A 25,094-nucleotide genomic window follows, 5' to 3' on the forward strand; every position below is an offset into this window, starting at 1 on the left:
AGCTCAGCTTACTGCAAGGAAAGTCCTGCAGGCCCTGGGTTACATGGCATCCTGCATAATCTTGATCCCGCATGCCAGGCTGCATATGAGGAAATTACAATGGTACCTAAGGAATGTATGGTCTCAACACAGGCACAGTCTAGAAACCATGATACCAATCATTCCATGCCTTCAAAAGGAATTCCTGTGGTGGGCTCAGGCCTGCCAGTCCAACAGAGGGTTGCCTTTCAACAAACCAAAACCAAGGCAGACCATCACCACGGACGCCTCAGACCTAGGATGGGGAGCAAGGCAGACCATCACCACGGACGCCTCAGACCTAGGATGGGGAGCACACATGGAGGACAAATGTATCCAAGGCCTATGGTCTCAAGGCCAGCTAAACTTGCACATAAACCAAAAGAAGATGCTGGCAGTGAAGCATGCAATCGGGGCATTCAAACAATTCCTCCAGCAAGGACATCTGCTGATAAGGACAGACAACACCACGGTCATGTGGTACATAAACAGGGAGGCACGCATTCCTACCCTCTATGCCGGATGGCAATGGATCTGTGGAACCTAGGCCTGAATCTCAATATCCAGCTGCAGGCCAAATTCGTACCAGGAAAAGAGAATTTACTAGCAGACAGCTTAAGCAGAACTACCACGGATGCTCACGAATGGATGCTGCATCCAGACATCTTCAAACTCATAACAAAGAAATGGGGAATGCCAGAGATAGATCTGTTCGCCTCCCCACTCAACCACCAACTGAAGAAATTCTGCTCAAGGACATACCACCCACTAGCCTGGAGGGTGGACTCTCTCTCTTTCAGCTGGAATGCCCTAACAGTGTATGCATTTCCACCTCTCCCATTGATGTACAAGGTTCTACTGAAGATCAGGGAGGAGCAGTCAAAGGTGATACTAATAGCTCCGGACTGGCCAAGACAGCACTGGTATCCGCTACTGAGAAGCATGTCTCAGGTGAACTCATGGCCTCTTCCCCTATGGCTTCTTCTTCTAACGCAGAACAATTTCAAGACCCTGCATCCAAACTTGAAAACACTGCAACTAACTGCCTGGAAAATTGCTTAAAACCAAACTGTCTTATCTCAGAGGGTCAAGGACATTATCCTGGAGGCTCGCAGACCCTCCACAAGGAAGACATACTCAGCTAAATGGAAGAGATTCCTCATTTGGAGCACATCAAAGGGCACAGATGTCACAGTGGCAAACCTAGCACACATCCTAGAATACTTATCAGAATTGTTCCACAATGGCCTGTCCTACTCTTCCATTAAGATTCATGCTTCAGCAATTTCAGCAGAATACAATATGGATCCTCCTATCTTCTCTCACCCTCTTTTCAGACCATTTTTGAGAGGGATTAAAAATGTTAAACCTCCAAGGAGACCCCCTCTGCCTGCATGGGATCTCAATTTTGTGCTGGAAAAATTGACACTACCTCCTTTTGAACCAGTAGCATCAGCAGACTTACAGTTTTTATCTTGGAAAACTGCTTTCCTTCTGGCAATCACTTCAGCAAGAAGGGTATCCGAGTTACAGGCATTAATGGCAGTGCAGCCTTTCCTTATTTTTCACCAGGATAGAGTGTCTCTGAGAACCAATCCTACTTTCATGCCAAAGGTGGTATCCAGGGTATCCTTGAACCAAGCTATTCATTTGCCTACATTCTTCCCTAACCCACAGAAAAAGGAGGAAAACTTTTGCACACCTTGGATATACACAGACAACTACGCTACTATCTGGACAGAACTATAACCAGCAGAAAAACTGACCAACTTTTTGTAGCATATGCAACTGGGGTGCAAGGAAAAGCAATTTCCAAACAGACAATTTCAAAATGGATTGGAAATTGCATTCGCTTTTGCTACTCTTTTCATGGAAAGACAGCTCCTGAAAATATCAGGCCTCATTCCACAAGGGCCACAGCCACCACTACAGCTTTCCTACGAGGGCTGGCTACCAAGGACATTTTAGAAGCTGCTACTTGGAGCTCCGTGCATACATTTGCCAAGCATTACAATCTACCTTTATACTCCAGATCCTGAGCAGGCTTTGCAACTGCAGTTTTACAGGGGATCTTAACTACACCATCCTTATCTTATTACCTCCTCCCCCAGTTTGGCTGTGGTATTCTACCCATATGTTATGACTGCAGATGGGTTGCTCCGAGGACTAATCCTTCGTTTCTTCCTAAAGTCTGCTCAGAAAATAATTTAAACCAATCTATAGATCTTCCTGTGTTTTTCCCTAATCATACCAACAGGACAAAGTACAAACTACACCAATTGGACGTTCATAGACAATTGCGTTTTTACCTGCACAGAACTAAGGAAATAAGGAAGTCGGACCAACTATTCCTTTCTTATGCCTTGGGCAAACAAGGTCTCCCAGTCTCCAAGGTAACCTTGTCTAGATGGTTGTCGCACACACTTACTTTCATTTATCAGTTAAGGAACAAAGAGTTACCTATTAAAAAGAAAGGTCATTCTACTAGGGCCTTGGCCACCTCTGTAGCCTTCCAGTCTAGGTTGCCCATGGATTCTATCTGTGCAGCTGCCACGTGGGCAAACCCTCATACCTTTATTTCTCATTACAAGTTGGATATGGTCTCCAGGAGCAGAGCTGACTTTGGTTCCACTGTTCTGAAGAGTCTGTTCCACTGAGCCACCCAGGATATTAGGTGCTAGGGATGCTGTCCCAACCAGCAAGAAGGAAGGCCATAACGTTCCATGTTAGTTGTCTTCATCTCGCCTTCCTCCTTGCGTCCCACCCTCCATCCCCCTGTCCTAGTGGACAGAGAGGAGTTTGTTTCACTGGCTGTCTGTTCTCTTGTTTTTCCTCTATTGTCTTAGAGAATATGGCAGGTATAGTCAACTAATTGTTTGACTGGTTTATTCTCTTATGTCTGGAGTTAGCTATTCCAAACGAGATCTGGGTAGGTATCGCTAGGCATTGTGGGATAAGGGGTAGCCTCGAGCCAGTAAACAGCTCTCGAGCTATTGAAGATGGCCGAGTCGGAGCCGAGGATCGGCTCCAATCCCAGCCAGCAAGAAGGAAGACGAGAAGACCACTAACATGGAACGTTATGGTAGGTACATAAGTCTAGAGTCACTAAAAAGAAGTTGAGGCGTACCTGCATATCCCAATAAGGGAATTGTGCAGAAGATACCTCCGCTTCAAGGCAGGTTTTATGCATTACCAATTCTCTGCACTGCCCTTTGGCTTATCTACTGCGCCCAGGGTCTTTACAAAGTGCCCTGCACCAGTAATTGCATTTTGCAGACAAAGAAGCATACAAATTTATCCTTACCTGGACGACTGTCTCGTTCATGCAGAGAACAAGGACATTCTTCAACATCTGGCGTTTGTACAAAGGCTTCTAACATGCCTAGGGTACACAATAAACGAAATGAAATCACAAATGGTACCCTCTCAAAAAATTACATTCCTGGGTGCAAGCTTGAATACAACTGCAAAGATGGCTTACCTTACGCCAGACAAACAACGGCAACTGACTGTATATTTCAATCAGATGGCAACAAAAACCCAGTTATCTGCAAGACAAATTCTGCAGGCTTTGGGGTTCATGGCATCCTGCTTTCTACTAATTCCATATGCAAGACTGCATATGAGGAAACTTCAATGGTACCTAAAAAGTTTATGGAGTCAGCATTGTCACAGTCTGGAAACAATGATTCCTCTCATTCCCTGCCTACAACAGGAGCTTCTTTGGTGGGCAGGGACATGTCACCAAAACAAGGGACTGTCATTCACTCTACCCCATGTCACCCAAACCCTAACTACAGACGCATCAGATTATGCTTGGGGGGCCTACCTGGCGGGGAGATGCATTCAGGGCATATGGAGCCCAAAACAAATGCATCTGCATATCAACCAGAAAGAGATGCTAGCTGTTCAGAATGCCCTAGCAGCCTTCAAGGACTTACTTCATCCAGGACAACTACTGATAAAGACGGACTACAGCACGGTTATGTGGTACATAAGCAGGGGGGTACACATATCTCCTTTGTAGACTAGCCATGGCATTGTGGAACACAGCCTTGACTTGCCAAGTACATCTTCAAGCTCAATTCCTGCCAGGAAAACAAAATACTCTGACAGACGACCTGAGCAGAAATCTTATGGACCCGCACGAGTGGAAACTGGATCCACAAATCTTCAGCATGGTAACACAGAAATGGGAGAGCCCAGACATAGATCTATTTGTCTACCCCATAATTATCAACTGGACAAATTCTGCACAAGGACTTATCACAGACAAGAATGGAAAGTGGATGCCCTATCCTTCAGTTGGAAAAACTGATCAGTCTATGCCTTTCCCACTTTGCCTCTTCTCTCCAAGGTCTTACTAAAGGTCAGACAGGAAAAACCAAAAATGATCCTAATTGCTCCGGACTGGCCTTGCCAGCACTGGTACCCAATTCTAAGGAATATGTCTCAACTCCCTCTGTGGTACTTGCCTCAAATATCTCATCTACTGTCTCAGCAGAACAATCAAATTCTGCACACTCAGCTCCAAACTCTGAACCTTGTAGCATGGCTGATCATGTAATTATTCAAACAACACCTCTCAGTAAATCTGTGATGGATGTCATTTTGGAAGCCAGAAGGCCTAGTACTAGAAAATCTTATTACTGATAAATGGAAGAGATTCTGTGCTTGGAACCAATCACAAGGAATGGACACAGCAAAACCAAATATCCCTCAGATTTTACAATACTTGACTGAGATGCTTGACAAGGGCCTTTTTCTTCAATAAAAATCCATGCCACTGCCGTGTCGGCTCATTACAATACAGAGCCTCCCATCTTTTCTCACCCTCTGCTAAAACATTATCTTAGAGGGGCCAAAAATGTAAGGCCTCCCAGAAGATCAACTCCTGCATGGGACCTCAATTTTGTGCTGGAAAGACTCACCCTGCCTCCTTTTGAACCAGCAGCTACTGCGGATATAAAATTTTTATCTTGGAAAACAGCTTTCCTTTTGGCAATCACTTCAGCAAGAAGGGTTTCAGAACTACAGGCCCTCATGGCTGTGGAACCTTTTATTACATTTTACCCGGACAGGGTGTCCCTCAGGACCAATCCTTCCTTTATGCCTAAGGTGGTATCCAGTGAGGCTCTTAACCAAACTATTCACCTGCCAACATTTTACCCAAATCCGCAGAACAAGGGGGAGCAGATTCTGCATTCATTGGACATACACAGTCAACTAAGATATTACTTAAACAGGACCAAATCTCTAAGAAAGTCTGAGCAACTACTGGTGGCATTTGCTGCAGATCAGAGGGGAAGGCTATATCAAAGCAGACTATTTCTAAGTGAATAAGCCACTGCATTCGTTTCTGCTACTTGCATCGTGGTAAACCTGTGCCAAGGGAATCGGGTCACATTCCACCAGGGCTGCCTCTACCTCAGCAGCCTTTCTCAGAGGAGTTCCAACCAAAGACATTCTAGAAGCTGCTACTTGGAGCTCTGTTCATACCTTCACAAAGCATTATCATTTGCGCCTCTTTAAGTACAGGGCAGGCTTTGTCAGTTCTGCAGGGCCTTATAGCCACTCCTAATGCTATTTAGTTCCATCTTCCCATCCATAGCTTTGGGATTCTACCCAAATGTAATGACTGCAGCAGTGAAACACTAAGAACATAGTACAGTTGTGTACACATAAATGTAGATGTTGGAGTGTATTCACTGTTGCAGTCCAGGTTACCCACCATCCCCCTTTGCTATAACTTCTCTTTCCTTCACTATATTCTAAAGCCTTTGTGGTGTATTTGCTTTTAGATGAAGGTAAAGTTTATGTTGCTAAAAGTTCATTTACATGTATATTGCTGTTTTATATATATATATATATATATATATATATATATATATATATATATATAGATATATATATATATATATATATATATATAATTTTTTTGCTCCCCATTTGGGGGGCACCTGACATCTGGGGCAAGAAAAACTGAATATTGTTTATGTCCTTAAAACCTCCCTCCTCTGGGTCTTTTCTGCCACAGGCTACTCCGTAACCCCCCCCCCCAGTTTCCTCCTCTTCTGATAAGGAGCAGGATGATGACTTCAGCCAGTCTCTGGGTTGCTCCTCTCAAATGCATTCCCCAGGGCAAATTTGCTTTGAAGGGGACTACCTCCCTCCTGACTCGCCTATTGAGGAAGCCTCCTTTGAGACTATACAAAACATGATGAAGCTCTTTGATTGGAAATCTACTTGGATCTCGTGTCCAGAAGAGGTATTACTACTCCTTGGAGATGGTACCACCTGCACCTTCTCTGGTCCCACCTGTCCTTGAGGCTTTCCAGGATTCTCTTCACTCCACTTCATCTGCGACTGATTCTTAATGTCCAGCTCCCAAGAGACCAGGCAGATTTTACAAGGTCCCTGATGACCTAAAATATTGATAAAAGAACCCCATGGCAGACCCTTTGGCAGGTTCTCTTTCTTCAGGTAAGCTCTCTAAGCTGCTGCTTAGTGCTTATACTCTGCCTACAGACAAAGATATTAGGGCTTATGGGGTAGATGATAAAGAAGGTGTACACATCCGCTACCCAGACTCGGATGACTGATGTCCGTGATGGCCTCCTTAAACAGTGTCATCTTGGAATCTCCCACAGCAGACTCTAAGCAGCAAATGCAGAGCTTACTTTTGCAGGCAACTTAGATCAACCGACACAGCATAAAGTGCAGTTGCTGTGGATGCTTTCTGTAGGGCAGCTGATACAGGATCTGGTATTGGCTGAAATGTATGGCTTCGCAATCAACCTATACCTGAGGATTTCAAATGTAAAATTCCAGACTGACCTTTGGACAAAAACTTACTGTTTGGTTTTCAGGCAGCCAATCTGTTACTCTGCAGGACCAAGGTAAAACCTTGAAAGACTGTAGGCTGCTCTTACTCTTAGTTCCTCGATGCCATAGGAACTACCCAGCAAATCGGCATCCATCATTAAGAGGGACCCTAGGGTGGTATGTAAATGGAGAAAAAACCCTAGCAAAAGGTACTTTGTAAAACCACAAAGGGGAAACTCCAGCTGGGAGGCACCCTTTGAGGGCGAAATTCTTGATTACCCCTGCAGCACCCCTCCTCCAGCCTCAGCACCCCTATTTTCCAAAGCATCCCCCCTCTGAAAGGGGAATCTCCTCCAACTTCTTAAAACCAAATTTCCTCCTGACCCTCATTATTCAGTACTGCTTGGATCAGGGCAGCATACAGAAGTCCCAAAAAATTCATAGGAAAGGGGTTTTATCCTAAGATTTTTCTAGTGTCAAGAAAAGCAGTGGAGATCCATTCTAGACCTGTCTACACTGAACACTTACCTGAAGGTACCCTCTTTCAAAATACTCTGCCTTCAGACTCTGCTTCCTTTCATACTACCACAGGCTTTCTTGGTGTCATTAGACCTGAAAGATGCCTACCCTGCACATCCCTATCCATCATTCCTGCTGGAGATTTCCGCCGGTTTTTCTCTGGTTCCTCACATTCAGTTTACTGTTCTGCCTTTTGGTCTTTCCACAGCCCCAAGAGTGTTCAAAAAGCCTGATGTCTGCAGTAGCTTTCTGACACATGCTAGCTATTAACATTTTCCCTTTCTTGGACGACCTTCTGATCCAGGCTGCATCTCCAGACATTTTTCTACAGTATCTTCAATTCACCATTAATCTTCTGACAGATGTGGGGAACACCGTAGCTACAAAAAAATCATATGGTCCCTTAACAGGAACTGATATTTCTGGAATGCAGACTGAACACAGAAAATGCATGCCATCCTTCCAAAGACTAGAATTCATAGAATTAGTTGACCAACATTGCAAACGTCACACACACCCACTGTCAAACCCACCCAGGTTGGGGGGCTGTGCCACCCCCTTTATGTATACCAACTCCGAGATCGCAGTACAGTGGGGAAGAGGGCAGATTTATTGATGTTTGTCAACTAATTCTAGTCCCTGTGTAAAACATTTGCTGATGTGAAAGTTCACAAGTGAACATTTGCTGTTTTGGGTTTGACGAACAGAGGTTTGCAGAGTTGAACCTTCAGTCATATGATATAGACCCCCTCTGCAATTTCTGTTAAATGATCTGTCAAATCAAAATGGTTACACTTTGTCCTTGCCTCTGGCCCCTGACTGTGCGCATCTATTTTAAACTGAAGGTTCTAGTTAAGATAGCACAGAAATTAATGGCTTTCGTTAAATCCAGAGAGCTGTCTCAACCTTCTGAATCCTTTCTGACTATGACTTCTCATCCCCTGAAGATGAGGAAGAGCTCTCTTATTCGGGTCATTTAGAACCCCAAACCTAAACGGACTTCAGACTCCGATACCCTTTCTTCAGCTTCTCCACCTGAAGACCTTTCTTTCAGTTCTCATTACTCAAAAATGAAAGCTCCGGTGATTGTCTACTGCAGGCTTCAGGGCATCCTTACCCGGGTGATCTCTTCTTTCTGGCAACCTCCCTAGAGATCTTGGGCAAAACATCCTCTTTGCCATTTCTCTGCCAAGTCTGGGATTCGCCATAAACCAGAAAAAAATCTGTTCTCACCCCTCTTTCAGGATCGCATCTTCCTGGGATGCAGAATACAGACAGATTTCATGAAGGTCTGTCTTCCCCCTCAGAAGGCGCAGGACCTCACTTCCTACTTCAAAACCTGCCTCTTCCCCACATTTCAGCCAGAGTGTTCCTCAGGGTTCTGGGCTTCATGGCATCCATGGGTACTAGTGATACCTCTGCCCAAACTTCACATGAGAAAACTCCACTGGTTCCTAAAGTCAGTTTTTGCATTCTCTGGAGCTTCCCGTTCATCTCATTCCCTGTTTGAAAAGGGAACTACAGTGGGTGGGTCCAACAAGTGTCACTCAGCCCAGGTCTCCTCTTGCATCCTCTGCCACCAGTTCAAGATATGTTCACAGATGCATCATATATGGGCTGGGGATCAGCTTTCGGAAATTTGAAAGTACAAGGAGTGCGGTCCCATCTCAACAAAGGGAACACTGTGTAAGGTCGATGCGGGTGCTGCTGATAGCCATTTAGACCTTTCATCCTCTTCCACCCTGGACCTTTAATGCAGTTCACAGACAATGTGACGGTCCCCTGGTATGTGAACAAGCTTGGGGGAGGGGGGCCAAATCTAACCACCTATGCAGGCTTCCACTCCAGGACGGAGAGCTTGGCAGTCCCATAGCAGGTGACTCTTCAGACAGTGTACATTCCATCCAGCCAAATTTGTGTGGAAGACACCTTGAGCATGTCCTTAACACAGTCCCACAAATGGCTGCTTCAAAGGTATGTGTTTTTGGATATTGTCTACCAGTGGGGTATACCTCAAGTAGATCTTTGTCTCTCCCAAGAACAGACAACTTCCACAATTTTGCGTCAGAGTTCCACACCCTCTGGTTTGTAAGGTGGACACAGTCTCATCCTCTTGGAAGGGGATGTTTCTGTATTCATCCCCTCCCCTTTCCGTTCATTCCAAAAGTCCTGCTCAGAGGACAACCTGAAAAGCTTGCTGGTGATTGCTTTTGTCAAGATAGCATTGGTTCCCTCTTCTCCTGCATTTAGCCAAGGGCAGTCACCACAAGTTACCTCACAGGGTAGACCTTCTCACACAAGACAAAGGAACTCTCATCTTATCTAGCCTTCAGTTTGACTCTGTGGATGGTAGGGTTTTAATTCCTTTTAGACACCTGTTCTCTGAGGGGAAGTGCTAAGGGTCCTGCAGGATGCCAGGAAACCCAATACCAGAAAATCTTACCTATTCAAGTGGAAGAGATTTTTACTTCGTTGTCCCTCATGAAACCAGGATCCACCATCAGTGGAAGGTCCCCTTGGTTTTATCTTACTGGTGTGAATTGCTGGCTTGGCCTACTCTTCAGTGAAGGACAATATATTAGCTGTTTATGCTAGCCTGCCTCTATTCCCCCCAGCTACAGATTTGAGAATAAACAATTTCTTAAAGGTGTCCTTCCCATTAGACCTCCCAGGAAACCTATTCCTCCTCCTTGGGATCTTGGTTTTGTACTCGAAAAACTGACCCCCACCCCCCCTTTCGAGCCAGCACTGCTCCTAGAAAAATGTACTACTTCTAGCTTTAACCACAGCCAGGCATGTGTCTGACCTCCAGGCCCTCATGGCTTCACCCCCTTTCTGTTTTTTTTTTCTAAAGACAGGGTGTCCTTGCATACCAACCCTTCCTTTATGCCCAAGGTAGTCAGTGAATTGTCACTCAGTCCATTCATTTACCTACCTTCTATCCTTCTCCCCAGAATTATAGTGAGAAGGTGCTGCACATCCTGGATGTCAGTAGACAACTTGCATTTCTTATAACAATGATCATGAAACATGTCAGATGCAGGGACCTGATCCACTTCCCAGGAGATCTGAAAGAATTAGAAACCAGCGCAAAACACATACCGAACAGTCTTTTTCCCCTCAGGGCCACCCATACAGAGAGACATTGAGGAACAACGGGAATCATCACCCAATTCAGGCCCAGTTTTGGGAATAGGTAATATTGAGGTCAGTTTTACTTCTGATGACAGCAGCCACACAGATCCCATATGTCAAAAGGGAGGATACACTATTTACAACTATAGTTCTTTACATATTCATGATACTTATTTTGAACTTTTTACTAAAGGTTTCAAATATGTACCCAGCAGGAGTAGTATTGTTACACAAGTTATTATAGATCTTAAACTTTTTATTAGGAAATTGAATCTCGAGCATTTAATGTGTAACGGGGAATCACCTTTACATGTTGAACCACACAGGAGTAGTTCATACAACCCCCCTTTACATCCTCAACTTAAAAATCTAGAGAGCAGGATAGAACAACAGGTCAGGCTTCATTGTGAGCGGGCCAGATATATTCCCAATTTAACTGTCTCAGAAAGTACTTTGTTGTACGATTTACAACAAAATGCCAGTATCAGGGTTATGGAGCCTGACAAAGGGGGAGGGACGGTCATTATGGACCAAGTCATTTATGAGGGCAAAATGAATGCCATTTTAAAGAACGAGGCTAGATATTGCCCAGTTTCCCTCAATGAAATCAACATAGCCCATCAGAGGATAGACTTGGCTATCAAAGACCTTTTGGACCAAGAAGCCATAGACCATGGTACCTACATTTTTTTGGACAACCTCCAGCCCAGGGTGCCCTCTATATTCGGTGTACCCAAAGTACACAAGAACACACGGGATCCACCTATGAGGCCAATAGTGGCAGCACAAGGGTCCAAAATTTCTCCGCTTTCTAAATTTTTGGACTACAAACTTAAAAGCCTATGGCCTAAAACCACCCATATGCTCAAGGATTCATGGCAATTCCTTAGACAAGATTACTCCAGAACTTTGGAGTCCTACCTTAAAGTTTTTGACCATAGACATTGTGGATCTTTTTTCTGTTATACCCCATGAAATAGGGTTAACATGGCTGGAAGAGGCCTTAACATCGAATCCCATATCTAGCAATAATGACAATTTTGTCATTTTGCAATTAATGGAACTGGTTCTGCACAATAATTTTATTCACTTCTCAGGGGAATATTACAAACAAACATCTGGAGTGGCCATGGGAGCAAATTGTGCTCCGACTTATGCGGACATAATATTGTCAATCTGGGAAAACAAATATGTGTTTAATAGTTCTTTCAGTAAACACTGGGTTGCATATTACAGGTTCCTGGACGACATCTGCATTTTTTGGACAGGACCAGACAGTCTTATTACAGACTTTATGGAATATTTGACTAACACCACCAATTTTCTTAGATTTACATACAAAGTCACTGTGGACAGGGTGGAATACCTGGATGTAACGCTTAGCATTGACAGTGACCATCAGTTTAAATCTTCTGTATATAGAAAACCGACGTTCTCCAATAGTTATATACATTATGGTAGTTCACATCCTACACACCAAAAGAGGGGGATCGTCAAGGGTCAATATGTCAGAATCTCCAGAATGACATCTAATGAACAGGAGTTCTTGAATGAGTGTGACAACTTAAGTCTTTTATTTCAGGATAGGGGTTACCCCAGAGATTTTGTATGTAGTATCAGTGAACAAGTAAAAAAGGAAAGAAAGGACAGGTTTCGACCTATTTTGGGATTGGGACATAGTGATAATACTTCTACCAAGCAAACAAATCAGTCAGAATATACCAAGGCTTTTATCACACAATATAGTTCCAATTCTTGTAAAATCAGAGGTATTATTTGTAGAGAATGGGAAACCTTTTCTGAGGTTACTGACTTGTCTAATTTGCATGGCAAGGACATGAGGTCAGTTTTTCGTAAAGGAAACAGTCATTTTAGAAAAGGGCCCTTTTCGACAATATTCCTTCAGACCACGCAAGGGTACTTTTAAATGCGGGTCTTGTGCACAATGTTCATACATTGTGCATGCTGAACAAGTTTTTCTTGCAGCTAAAAATAGAACCATCAAAGCTAAAGCATATTACAACTGCAACAGCCAAAGGGTGGTGTATCTAGCTATGTGTACCACATACCCGGCATACTACGTTGGAAAGACCGAGCGCTCCCTGAAACGTAGAATTTATGAACATACATATGATTTACAAAAAGGAAACAATACCAATGCCCTGTTCAAACATACACATCTATGTCCTAATGCAAAATTTTTATTTTTTGTGTTGGACAGTATTCAACAGGATCTTAGGGGTGGGCCGTGGCAGACAATATTAGAACAGAGGGAGACATCTTGGCAAATTATGTTGGAGGCCAACAAAGAACCTGGGCTAAATGATTATATATCCATCAAGCCTATATTAAAATTAAAAGCCATCAGTATATAGGCTGTGATGGATTTATTGTATATATTTTTTGTATATTGAAATATTTTTTGTGTATTACATTTTAATATGTACAATTATCACACATTTTATATATATCTATACACTTGTTTGTATTTATAAAATAATTTTTCAGTAAATACAGTTTTCATATATATATTTTATTATTTTTCATGTTTTTTAAGTATATACATTCATCTGTTATGGTTTCTTTAAGATTCAATTGTTTTAAATAGGTATTTTAATTGATACTATTATATAAAGAGGAAGTTCAACTGGTCTTGTTGTCCGATGAAGTTACTTCTGTAACGAAAACGAGTGTCATTGTGTTTCACTTGCGTTAACTGGATTTATTAAACCTGAGTTTTTTCTACTCGCATTTTCTCCGGATATTTATTGGCACCTTTCTCCACCTGGTGTTGGTTTTGTTTTTTGAGTTGCCTTTTACCAACATTTGCTTCCGGTTTTGTTTTTGGCATTACTATAAAGTTAATAATTGTTTAACTTGTGGGAAACAAATACCTCATAAGGATTTCCACTCTTACTGCCTCCCCTGCCTAGGCCCAGACCACGACGTCTCGGCCTGTTCAGCCTGTGCTTCCTTCAACCGACGAACTCTTAGATGTCGGTCGGAGTTTGCAGAGGAATTTTTTGGGGCTAGTTTTGCTTATAAGATGCCATCGGAGACTCCGACTTCGCATTTAGTTAAACGGAAGGACAAGGACCAACACACGCAGACCGCTGTTTCGGCTGAAACCACGGTCAGGCCTACCGCGAGTGTCTCTGTCTCGGCTGAAACAGAGTCCTTGCTACTTCCTATTACCGAAACCGCACAACCGACTACCTCAGCCCCTGAGGCCCCGGCAGAGTCAGTTATTGAATTACCTACTGAAACCGGTGTCCAGGATCCTTCTGACACCATTCCTTTAGATAAGTCTACTCCTGCACGTGGTGCAGCCAGACCCCCTGCTTCCATGTCCATTAAGGCTTTCTCTAGGGCTAAAGCTGCTAAACTTACTAAAGCTTTGCCTCCCAAGGTTTCCTGTCAGAGACCTTCTACTGGCTTTCAGATTCTTAGCCTAGCAGAGGATCTGATTTCTTTAATTAGAGGTTCCCAACCTCATCCGGGCAGGGGCTCTCATCCTCCTCCAGACAAAAGGCCCAGGGTTGAGCCCTCTGACCCCCAGTCCTCAGATGAGTCCACTGATGGCTCTGCTCTGTCAAACCACCAGGAGGAGGCTTATTCGGCCTACGAGGATTCTGATGCTGAAGAATCTATTCCCTCGGCCTCCCCTCATGAAGAGTTTTCCTTTGGAGAGACATTACACTCTGAGAGAACATTTTCAATGGCAGGGTCAGGAATTCTCTGATTCCAGAAAGAGATTAAGGACCTTTTTACATTTACCTCAGCATAGGCCTTTAGCTATACCTCCTGTTTTGAATGTCATTGATGATGTGTACTCTGATGCTAGTACTGCCCCTGACTCTCTCCCTCCGGCTCCTGCCAAACCTGATGGGTACTACAGGGTCCCGGACTCGCATCTACACCTGTACAAGGCCCACTCTGCTGATCCAGAAACTATTTCCCAGGGCCCAAAAGGGGTTGCAGCTGCCACTGCTAAAAATCCTCTACCTTCTGAAAGGAGTCCAGAGCATTAGAGAGATGGGGTAAGAAAGTGTATACTTCTGCAACTCTTTCCATGATGGCATTAAATTGTCAATTTCATATGATACAGTACCAAGAGTATTTGTTAGATGAATTGCATAAGAAACTGTCCTCTTCTGAAACCCTTGATCGCAAATCCCTTCAGGATCTGGTGCACAACTCCCAGCAGGTTAGTAACCATTACTTGCAGTGTGGTTATAATGCATTGGAAGCTTCATGTAGGCTTCATGTAGGCCAGCTATGACAGGTGCAGTTATACGCAGGCATGCCTGGCTGAAAGAACAATCTCTGCCAGACCATGTTAAAGCTAAGCTTTTGGATGCTCCTATGGAAAAGCAAAAATTATTTGGTTCCACGGCTCAAGAGGTTTTAAAGAAATTTGAAGAAAAGGCAAAATCTGTGCAAACAGTCAAAGACTTTCTGCAAGTCCAACCACCGAGATTCAGCAGAAATTGGCCTACTAAGAATTGGTCCTTTCCGGACTCAGACAGATCTCAGAGAGGCAGGAATAGGCGTGCCAGAGATAGAGGGCAAGCTAGAGACTCCTACAGAGGCCGTCAGTGGCAGCCTCCCAACCAGAGAGGTAGTGCAGGAACTACAACTGCTACACCAGGACAGACTCGACTTTATTTTGACTCCGCCGTCCAGGGCTCAATTAGAAGCACCTTTGGGCGGAAAGCTTTCTTTATTCTCAAAAAATTGGCACAGCATTACAAGGGAAACATGGACACTGCAAATAATAGACAAAGGATACAGGTTCCATTTCCACTCATTGCCAAAAAGGAGAGGCATGCCAGACCTGCCACCAAATCAGAGGGCAGAGGCTTTGAAGCAAATTACCAACTTAATGCAAATGAAAGCCATAGAAAAGGTACCTCTTTCAGAACAAGGCCAAGGATTTTACTCCAGATTATTCCTTGTTCCAAGAAAAGAAAATCAATGGAGGCCTATTCTCGACTTGTCCGCACTGAATACTTAGTGCCAAAATTCAAAATGCTGACTCTACAGCAACTCCTTCCCATGCTGGGCAAGGGGTCTTGGCTGGTAACTCTGGACCTCAAGGAGGCATACCTGCATGTCCCTATTCGACAAAGCTGCAGAAGACACCTCAGATTTCTTGCAGGGTCAGAGCATTATCAATTCTCAGCATTACCCTTTGGCTTATCTACTGCACCCAGAGTATTCACGAAATGCCTGGCATCAGTAATTGCACACTGCAGACTTCAGGGGATTCAAATCTACCCATATCTGGACGACTGCCTTATACAAGCGGACAGCAAGCAGACTTTGTTAAAGGACTTGGACTATGCCATCCACCTGCTACAGGCCTTGGGATATACAGTCAACATCCACAAATCAAGACTGGTTCCATCACAGAGAATAACCTTTCTGGGTGCGGATCTAGACACAACCACCCAAATGGCCTTTCTTACAGAAGAAAAACAAAAACAACTACCAGATTACTTCAAGAATCTGACAAGACAAACTCAGCTGACTGCAAGGAAAATCCTGCAGGCCCTGGGTTACATGGCATCTTGCATTATTCTGATTCCGCAAGCAAGACTGCATATGAGAAAATTACAATGGTACCTAAGAAGTTTATGGACACAGCACAGTCACAGCTTAGAAACTCTGATCCCACTCATTCCTTGCCTACAAAAGGAATTTCTGTGGTGGGCTCAAGCCTGCCAGTCGAACAGCGGGTTGCCCTTCAGCAAGCCAAGAGCCAACCAATCCATCACCACGGACGCTTCAGACCAAGGTTGGGGAGCACACATGGAGGGCAGATGTATCCAAGGGCTATGGTCACAAAGAGAGCTGCTCATGCACATAAACCAAAAGGAAATTCTGGCAGTGATGCACGCAATCGAGGCCTTCAAACCTTTCCTTCAGCAAGGCCACCTGCTCATAAGGACAGACAACACCACAGTTATGTGGTACATAAGCAAGGAGGCACCCATTCCTACCCTCTTTGCAGACTGACAATGAATCTATGGGAACTTGCTTTGAAACTCAACATACAGCTACAGTCCCAGTTCGTGCCAGGGAAAGACAATATTCTGGCAGACAGCTTAAGCAGAACTACTATGGATGCTGCACCCGGACATCTTCTCACTCATCACACAATCATGGGGAAGCCCGGAAATAGATCTGTTCGCTTCCCCCCACAATCATCAACTGAGGAAATTCTGCTCAAGGACATACCACCCACAAGCATGGAAAGTGGACGCTCTCTCTTTCAGCTGGAAAGCTCTAACAGTGTATGCTTTCCCACCTCTCCCATTAATGACCAAGGTCCTACTGAAGATCAGGACAGAGCAGCCCAGGGTGATTCTGATAGCTCCAAACTGGCCAAGACAGCACTGGTACCCACTGTTAGAGCATGTCACAGACGAAACCATGGCCTCTCCCCCTATGGCCACTCCTACTGACACAGCACAATTTCAGGACTCTGCACTCCAACCTGAAAACCTTGCAGCTAACTGCCTGGAGAATACCATGACTACTCCTCAGGATAACCTATCCCAGAGAGTGAAGGATATTATTATGGAAGCTCACCGGCCTTCCACAAGGAAGGCATATTCAGCAAAATGGAAAAGATTTCACACCTGGAACACAACAAAGGGCCTAGATGTGACAGTGATGAACATGGCACATATACTGGAGTATTTGGCAGAATTGTTCCACAATGGCCTGTCTTACTCTTCCATTAAGATACATGCCTCAGCAATCTCAGCAGAATACAATGTTAATCCACCTGTCTTCTCTCATCCTCTCCTAAGACTGTTTCTAAGAGGAATCAAAAACATCAAACCTCCAAGGAAACCACCTCTACCTACTTGGGACCTTAATTTCGTGTTGGAAAAGCTAACACTTCCTTCCTTTCAACCAGCAGCATCAGCAGATCTACAGTTTTTGTCTTGGAAAACTGCCTTCCTTCTGGCCATAACCTCAGCAAGAAGAGTATCTGAGTTACAAGCTTTAATGGCAGTGCAGCCATTTCTTATCTTTCATCAGGACAGAGTCTCTTTGAGGACCAATCTTACATTTTATGCCAAAGGTGGTATCCAGGGTATCTTTGAACCAAGCTATTCACTTGCCTACATTCTTCCCACAACCACAAAATAAAGGGGAGAGACTTCTGCACACCCTGGACATACACAGACAATTGCGTTACTACTTGGACAGAACTAAGAGTTACAGAAAGACTGACCAGTTGTTTGTAGCATATGCTGCTGGGGTACAAGGAAAAGCAATTTCCAAACAGACAATTTCAAAATGGATAGGGAATTGCATTCGTTTTTGTTACTCCTTTCATGGAAAAACTGTGCCTGCTAACATTAGACCTCATTCCACGAGAGCCACAGCCACCACCACAGCCTTCCTAAGAGGGGTGGCTACCAAGGACATTTTAGAAGCTGCTACATGGAGCTCCGTGCATACATTTGCCAAGCATTACAATTTACCTTATATTCCAGATCCAGAGCAGGTTTTGCTACGGCAGTCCTGCAGGGTATCCTAACTACACCATCCTTTACTTAGTACCTCCACCCCCAGATTGGCTATGGTATTCTACCCATATGTGATGACTGCAGATGCATCCTTGAAGGACATAGTACAGTTTTGTACCTACCATAAATGTAGATGTCCGATAGGTATGCATCTGCAGTCAGGTTTACCCTCCCTCCTTCCCCTCTGTGGTATTCCTAGGGTGCTTACCCCTCTATTAGCTAGCTGGGGGAATCTATTATGGTGTATTTGTATATACATGTATATATATTTTTGCAAATGTTTGGAATTTTATTGCATTCCTCCAAATTTAGCCTTCCTAGAGGGCACCTGGCATCTGGGGCAAGAAAAACTGAGGAAGATGGCGTCTGCTGATGCTTTTATGCCCCAGACGCTCTGACGTCGGGGAAAGTGCGACATCAGCCGAAGCCAGACCCAGACTTTGGAATCCGGCCGACCGAAGGACTGCCTGAGGCAGGACAACCCATATGTGATGACTGCAGATGCATATCTATCGGACATCTACATTTATGGTAGGTACAAAACTGTACTTTCTTGTCTGCCCCAACATTTCAAGGAATGCCTCCTATACCACAAGCCCAAAAGCATCTGATACAGCCCTCGCTTGAGGATACTTTGTCATAGACAGTGACAGACTAAAGGAAAGAGTGCAACTAATTTTTACTCAAGGCTGTTCTAGTAGCAAGGCAAAAGGGACATTTACATCTGCTATGATATTGAATATGCTCCTATAACTGTACATTATGAAAAGATTATGAAAAGCATTAAAAATGTGTATGTTGCGTACTTCAGAAGTGTTTTAGGAAGTAAATTATATTCAGGTGTTGTGATGTTCAGTTGTCTATTCATATCGTTAAAAAAAAAATTGTTGCATGTTACCTAGATTAAAGGAGATGCTTTTTTCAGTGACATTCAGGAGTCTAACTATAAATTACAGTAATATTAAACCTCCACCCCCACCTCACCCCACACGCATACCTCCCAGCACATGCTCGAGACCATGTGTACACAAAACATTTATCCATTATGTATTAATGTACATCTAAGCATTAAGGCAGGAAACCTTGTCTTGCATGGTTATGACATGCACAGGTAGAAAAAAACTCAATTTTTGGATTCCTGCCTTAACCACCCACCTAGACTTGTGGTCATCACACAACTGTAATTTCCTGTAATGCTTACATACCCTGTTTTTGTACCAATAAATTTCCACTCCTTTTAATTCTCATTGTAGTTATCTTCTACATTCAACAATAACAGGTGTGCTTGTTTAATATGTTTGTATTGTATGCGTCTTTTTCTGAATAACTGTAGCGTGAAAAAGATTCATCAGTTTTTCAAGTAAATATTTTCCTGTTTAATCCATTTAGTATGACTGTAATAAGCTTGTTTTGGTCTTTTTCTTAATTTTTAGCTGCACTGCTGTGGAATAAGTGATTACAAAGACTGGGAGAACACACTTTGGTATAAAGAAACAAAAAATAATAGTGTTCCTCTCAGTTGCTGTAAAGCAGATGTTATCAACTGTACAGGCACCATGAACCGTCCATCAGACCTGTATGCAGAGGTAAGAGATCAAAAGATTCTTTTAATGTTTACTGTTTGTTCACTACTTAAGTGTAGTTCAGCTCAGGATGGTGTACTTATGAATATGCATGTCAAGTCCATACTATTTAAATGTAACACGCATATGTTAGCATGGTTTTGGAAGTCAAAATAACCCTTTTGCATATTCTGTTTAGAAGTGTGATTAAAACTGTTAAAACTCTGACTTTTCAGATGACTGTCTCCCAGCAGTTTTGTCCCCTGACATCTTCACGTCTCGTTGCACCATACTTAAGATTTCTGTCCTGTTTATTTATTTGATAAAACATGATATAAAGTGCATTAGAAAAGCATTACATGAGTGTAATAAAAGGAGAGATGAGTTGCTGTAACTTGACACATGCATAGTGTGCATTTCTGAGGTCTTGTTTTTTTTTTCTGCCTACCCACTTATATATTACATACTAACAAAAGAAGTCAACGAGAATTGAGAAATGGATATTTGGATCTGATTACGATTCATACCAAGTGTATACATGGAACCTTTAGTTTAACACTAGATTGATAAATTGCTAATAAAGTTTCCTGGTTTTATATCTGTATGTACATGTATAGAACTGAGCAAAATTTGTAAATCTATTGTATAGCTTATGAAATGTTTCTGCAAATCTGAATCAGAAGTGTGAAAAGAAAATATTAGCTGCTGTTTGGGTTTTGGGACCCAAGACCTCCAGCACTCCATGGTGGCATCACTGCTACTGAACAAGACCCTCTGGACAGATAGGTAAAGAGCAATCTGGCGTTGTTGTTTTCATTTGGTCTTCAACCTGTGGGAATATGGATCCAGTACGAATCTGACTCTGCTACATTTTCCAGCATCGGATCTGAGCTCCAAGCTCCTCCCCTACCCATAATGCCCCTGTCTCCCTCTTCCCCTCAGGTCTCCTTTGCCGCACATACAGTCAGCATCGTGGTCTGTTTGCTCAAAGTTCCTGATAAGTTAATTTACTATTTTTTCTGGCCTTTTTCTTCTCTCTTCTACCTCGCTAGCCTTTTACTTCTAGTTTTATACCCTAGCCTTCCTTGCACTCCGGCATCCTTCCTGTAATCAAAAAAAAAAGGGGGGGGGGGCCTTTCTTTTTTCTTTCCCTTCTTTCTCCTTTCCGTGTGTGTGTGTGTCCTGTTGTTGCCATGGCTGAGAACCCCAGGCCAGGTTTTCGGAAGTGCACAGTGTGTGGCCACACTCTGTTTTTCTGGGAGTCGCACACCTGGACACCACCTGTTCAATCTGCGTGGCCTTCTACCCCCGCGCATTGATCGACAGGAGGAATAAATTGATCTTGAAGGGCCTCCTTCCTCCAAGGCCCTTCTGTGTTTTCCTCTGCCCTAGCCTCTAAGACTCAACCTCCTGCCAAGAGGGGCGGGGACAGGGAGAAGCACAAACATAGAGTGGGATAGGCCCATGAAATGGTCGTCCAACCGCACTTCTTGGCCAAGCCCCCGATAAAGTCTTGCCTGGATCCCAGCATGGGCTCCCCTTGGCTCCGGTCCCCCCGCTTCCCACCGGAGGTCCTTGGAGCTGATCTCCTTTATCGGCCTCTCCAGGCCTGTGTCTGCGGCTTCCTTCATCTGGTTCACTTGCAGCCTTTCTAAAGCAGAGGTGGACAGGATGATGCGGGAATTCATCCAGATGGGAGTTTTGCCTGCCCCCTCCCGGGTCCGAGGCTTTTCTGTGTCAAGGGGTCAGCGCCGCTGGTACTGAGTACCTCAGTGCCGACCAGTTGCCCAGAGTGGTACGGGTCTGACTAGTTTGGAGTCATCCAGCTATCTGAGCCATAGCCTCGGCACTGGATTTGAAGGAATGGCGTCAGCTTCGAGGTTTTCATAGTCGGCCCTTCCACTTGGGTGTCTCAGCGCCTGGAGGCTCAGGTCCGACCCCCCCCATTGACTCAGAGGGTTACGGATCTGGACTTCTTCCTAGCTTCTGGGATTCATTCTCCCTCTGCCTTTGATGTGGTGGAGAGGGTTCTCTCAGCTCCTTTGAGACCCTTGACGTTATTGTCATTTGAGTCCATCCTGGCTCCCCCTTTTTCTGGTCCAGATTCTGCCATCCTGCCCCCCTCAGGGGACAGCCTGTTGCCTCTCCACCCCAGGGAGTCCCCCCCCCACCCCAGGAACGGACAGAAATTTCCAAGTCCTCCTCAGAGATCCCTGTGAGGAGCTCCCTCAGAAACTTGCATGTAAAATGAGGCACTTGGACCTCCCCACTGGAGTCCCTCACAGAAGACACCGACTTAGAGGAAGGGGAGGGTTCCCCTGGTGCCTCCAGATGATGTTTCCTTCGGAGACTTCATGGAAATCCTACACCAACGTGGGGTCTGGTCTGTCCAAAAACCCAACCTGGATGAGTGTTGTGTTCCTGGAGGAGTTTGGCACAGGATCCTCTACCTCCTGCTTGTCCCCTCCTGCAGATCCGCTTGTGGATTTGATTCCATCTTGAGCATGGAAGGAACCTGACACAGTGGAGCCCATCCCCAAGCACCCTGATAAAATTCGAAGTGCACCTTCTGACAAACAACATTGGTTTAAGGGATCCCCAGTTGATGCCATGGTGATTGCGGTGGCCACCAAGAAAAAGATAGCTCAGGAGAGCTGTATGGTCCATCCACCGGACTGAGAGTCCTGGGCCATGGACCATTTTGGGAAGTGGGTTTATGCTTCAACCATGTTTGCCGTGCGTGTGCTGAACTACATGGCACATGTGATCAGACTTCAATGGGACCTGGTCATAAAGGTCGCTGAGTCTGGCCCAGAGTCCATGGCAGAAGAGAAGGTGTTCTTCCATATGGCCACCCTCATTTCCATTTCCAACACCACTGAGGCTCCTGTCACATGCTTTTCTAATGCACTTTGTCACCACGCCTGGTTCCAGCTTTGTGCATTCTCGGAGGCCTTCGAGGTGTCTTTTATAAAAGCCCCCTATGATGGTTCCACCCTTTTTGGAAAAACTGTTCGAGACACTTTAGTTCAGAGCGAGAAAGACTGGAAGACCTTGTCTGCCATCAGGATCCACTTCTCAACCCCACAATGATCCTTTTCACGGAATCAGTGAGGGATGAAGATGATGTGGTTCCAGGAGTCTCGGGGCTATTCCCACGATGCTCAGGACTCATTCTTCCCCAGAGGCAGAGGGGGAATAGGATGGGCATTGTCTTCGCAGCAGAGGGGGTCCAAAGAACCAGTGGTCTCGGGATTCCTTCCCGGACAGACCCATGCAGCAGCCCTGAAGGGTTGCCCAATTGCTAGTCTCTGGAGGCAGCTGGGGGACGTCTCTTGCTACATCCAACAGCCTGGGAGTCTATCACAGATGATCGTTTGGTGTTGCAAATCCTATCCAGAGGATACTCAGTCCCCTTCATTCAAACACTAATTCCACCCAAACAGCTCCCGGACATTCCACCCGCGCAACAGGAGGAAGCAGCAGTGGAAATCTCCCAACTGCTTGAAAATCAAATCAATCATCCAGTCGCCCCAGACCAGTTCAAATCCGGCATCTATTCCAGGTTCTTTTTAGTGCCAAGACAAAATTCTGGATAGTCAACTCTCCAATCCATTCTGTCCTTCCTGCAGAGAACTGACTTGATGTGATCGATGGACCTCCAGGATGCATACTAACACATCAAAATGGAAAGGTGCTCTCAGAGGTTCCTCCACTTCCGGCTGGGGGGGGGGTCTGTCATTACCATTTCAGAGCACTACCCTTCGGTCTCCACCACCACCCCCAGGGTGTTCACCAAAGTGATGGGAGTGTTGGCTGCTCACCTGCGGCTTCAGGGGTTCCAGGACTTCCTCTGTCTGGACAATTGCCCCCCTTTGCACTCCCACCAGGCATCGCATCTGGCAAGCCAGGGATCCCCTCCTCCGGACTGCCCAGGCATAACCAGAAATCTCAACAAGTCACTGTTGACTCCAGTTCAAGTTCTAGACTTCATTGGGGTTTGTTTAGATACCATTCAGAGCAAGGTTTTTTCTAACTCTGGACAGACTTCAGTCCCTCAAACATGACGTGTACTGTACATTATTCAGACCCAGTCTCCTCCTGCAAAGTCAGTACTTCGGGCATTAGGGTCCATGGTGACCATGATCACTCTGATCCCCATGGCTCTGCTACATATGAGGGTTCTCCAGTGGACCCTAGCAGTCCAGTGGTCCTTGCTAGATCTCAACAAGTTAGTCTGTGGCCTGCACGGATTCACTTCATTTCTCTGGTGGCTTCAATCCCAGATCTCCTACTGGGTCACCCTTTATCCTTCCTGCCCCATGATCACTGTGACTGCGGATGCCTCCCTACTTGGGGGGGACATTGCTTGGGAAGGACAGTCCCAGGCACATGGTCATCCCTGGAGACCCATCTGCATAACAACGTCCTGGAGATGAGGGTGGTGCTGTTGGCATTGCAAGCTCTTCGTGCCTATCTTCCCCAAGGCACGATTGCTAACCAGACAGAGTCTGTAGTCTGGTACATAAATAGGGGGAACCAGGTCTTATCCCCATTGTTGCGAAGCCATGAGATTGTGGGAGTGGGCAATCTCCAGCCATTTTCTGGTGGCAACACACATTCTGGGGAGATCCAACATCTAGGCAGACAGGCTCAGCAGATCTATTCTGGTGCTTTACGAGTGGTCTCTGAATCCTTCAGTAGTGGAACAGATCGTTCTACACTGGGGTTGGCCTTGCTGCAATCGCTTCACCTCTTCTTCCAATGCGAAGTGCAGCGGGTTTTTCACTCTGAACAACCCCCCCCCCCCATGGAGTCCCCCAGGGATGCTCTAGTTCATGCTTGGCCCTCCGGTCTTCTGTATGCCTACCCTCTACTTCCTCTGATCCCAAAATTTATACAGAAAGCTTGACAGCTGGGGAGCTTAGTGATCCTCTTTGCCCCCTTCTGGCCTCGCCAGTTAGGTTCCCCCCCTCTCTGTGGTCTCATGCAGTGTGTCCTCCTTGGACATTGGATCTGGTTCTGGATTTGATTTCGTATCCCTGAGGGGATCCCTCACCCATATCTGGTCAGTATGAAGCTGATGGCTTGATTGCTCCACTTCCAATGATAGCGAGGACTGCCGGGGCTGTCTTCTCTGGTTAAAAAAATTGTTGTGGTGACTCACAAATTTTCCACCAGGAAGGCTTAAGTGGAAACGTTTTTCACTTTGGACATCCTGATATGGTTTTGATCCCTTCACTGTCCCAGTCCCCGCCTTTTTTTGAATTTCTGGCAGGTATCTTTCATCAGGGGGCCAGTTTTTCTATCTTAAAGGTACAGCTGGCTGCTATATTCATTTTTCATATAGGAGACAATTCGGCTTCCCTAGCTTCTTACAAACTTTGTAAAGCCTTTTTAAAAGGTACCTTTTTACTGAGACCCCCAGTCAAGGACCCTACCCTTGAGAGCTTACTATAGTCCTACAAGCCTTGGTTTCTTCTCC

General features: G+C 45.0%; 1 protein-coding gene across 1 annotated transcript in view; it reads left to right on the plus strand.

Annotated features, from left to right (window-relative positions):
- LOC122806151 (tetraspanin-3-like) overlaps positions 1 to 25,094 on the plus strand; it is a 288,513-nt gene that overhangs the window by 185,702 nt on the left and 77,717 nt on the right. The window contains exon 3 of the mRNA XM_044076388.1: positions 19,481 to 19,633. Within this exon, the coding sequence (XP_043932323.1) occupies positions 19,481 to 19,633 (153 nt within the window). The remainder of the gene's footprint in view (positions 1 to 19,480; positions 19,634 to 25,094) is intronic.

This window comes from Protopterus annectens, chromosome 7.part0, assembly GCF_019279795.1.
Source record: "Protopterus annectens isolate FY-2018-M chromosome 7.part0, PAN1.0, whole genome shotgun sequence".
Classification (NCBI taxonomy): Eukaryota; Metazoa; Chordata; order Ceratodontiformes; family Protopteridae; genus Protopterus; species Protopterus annectens.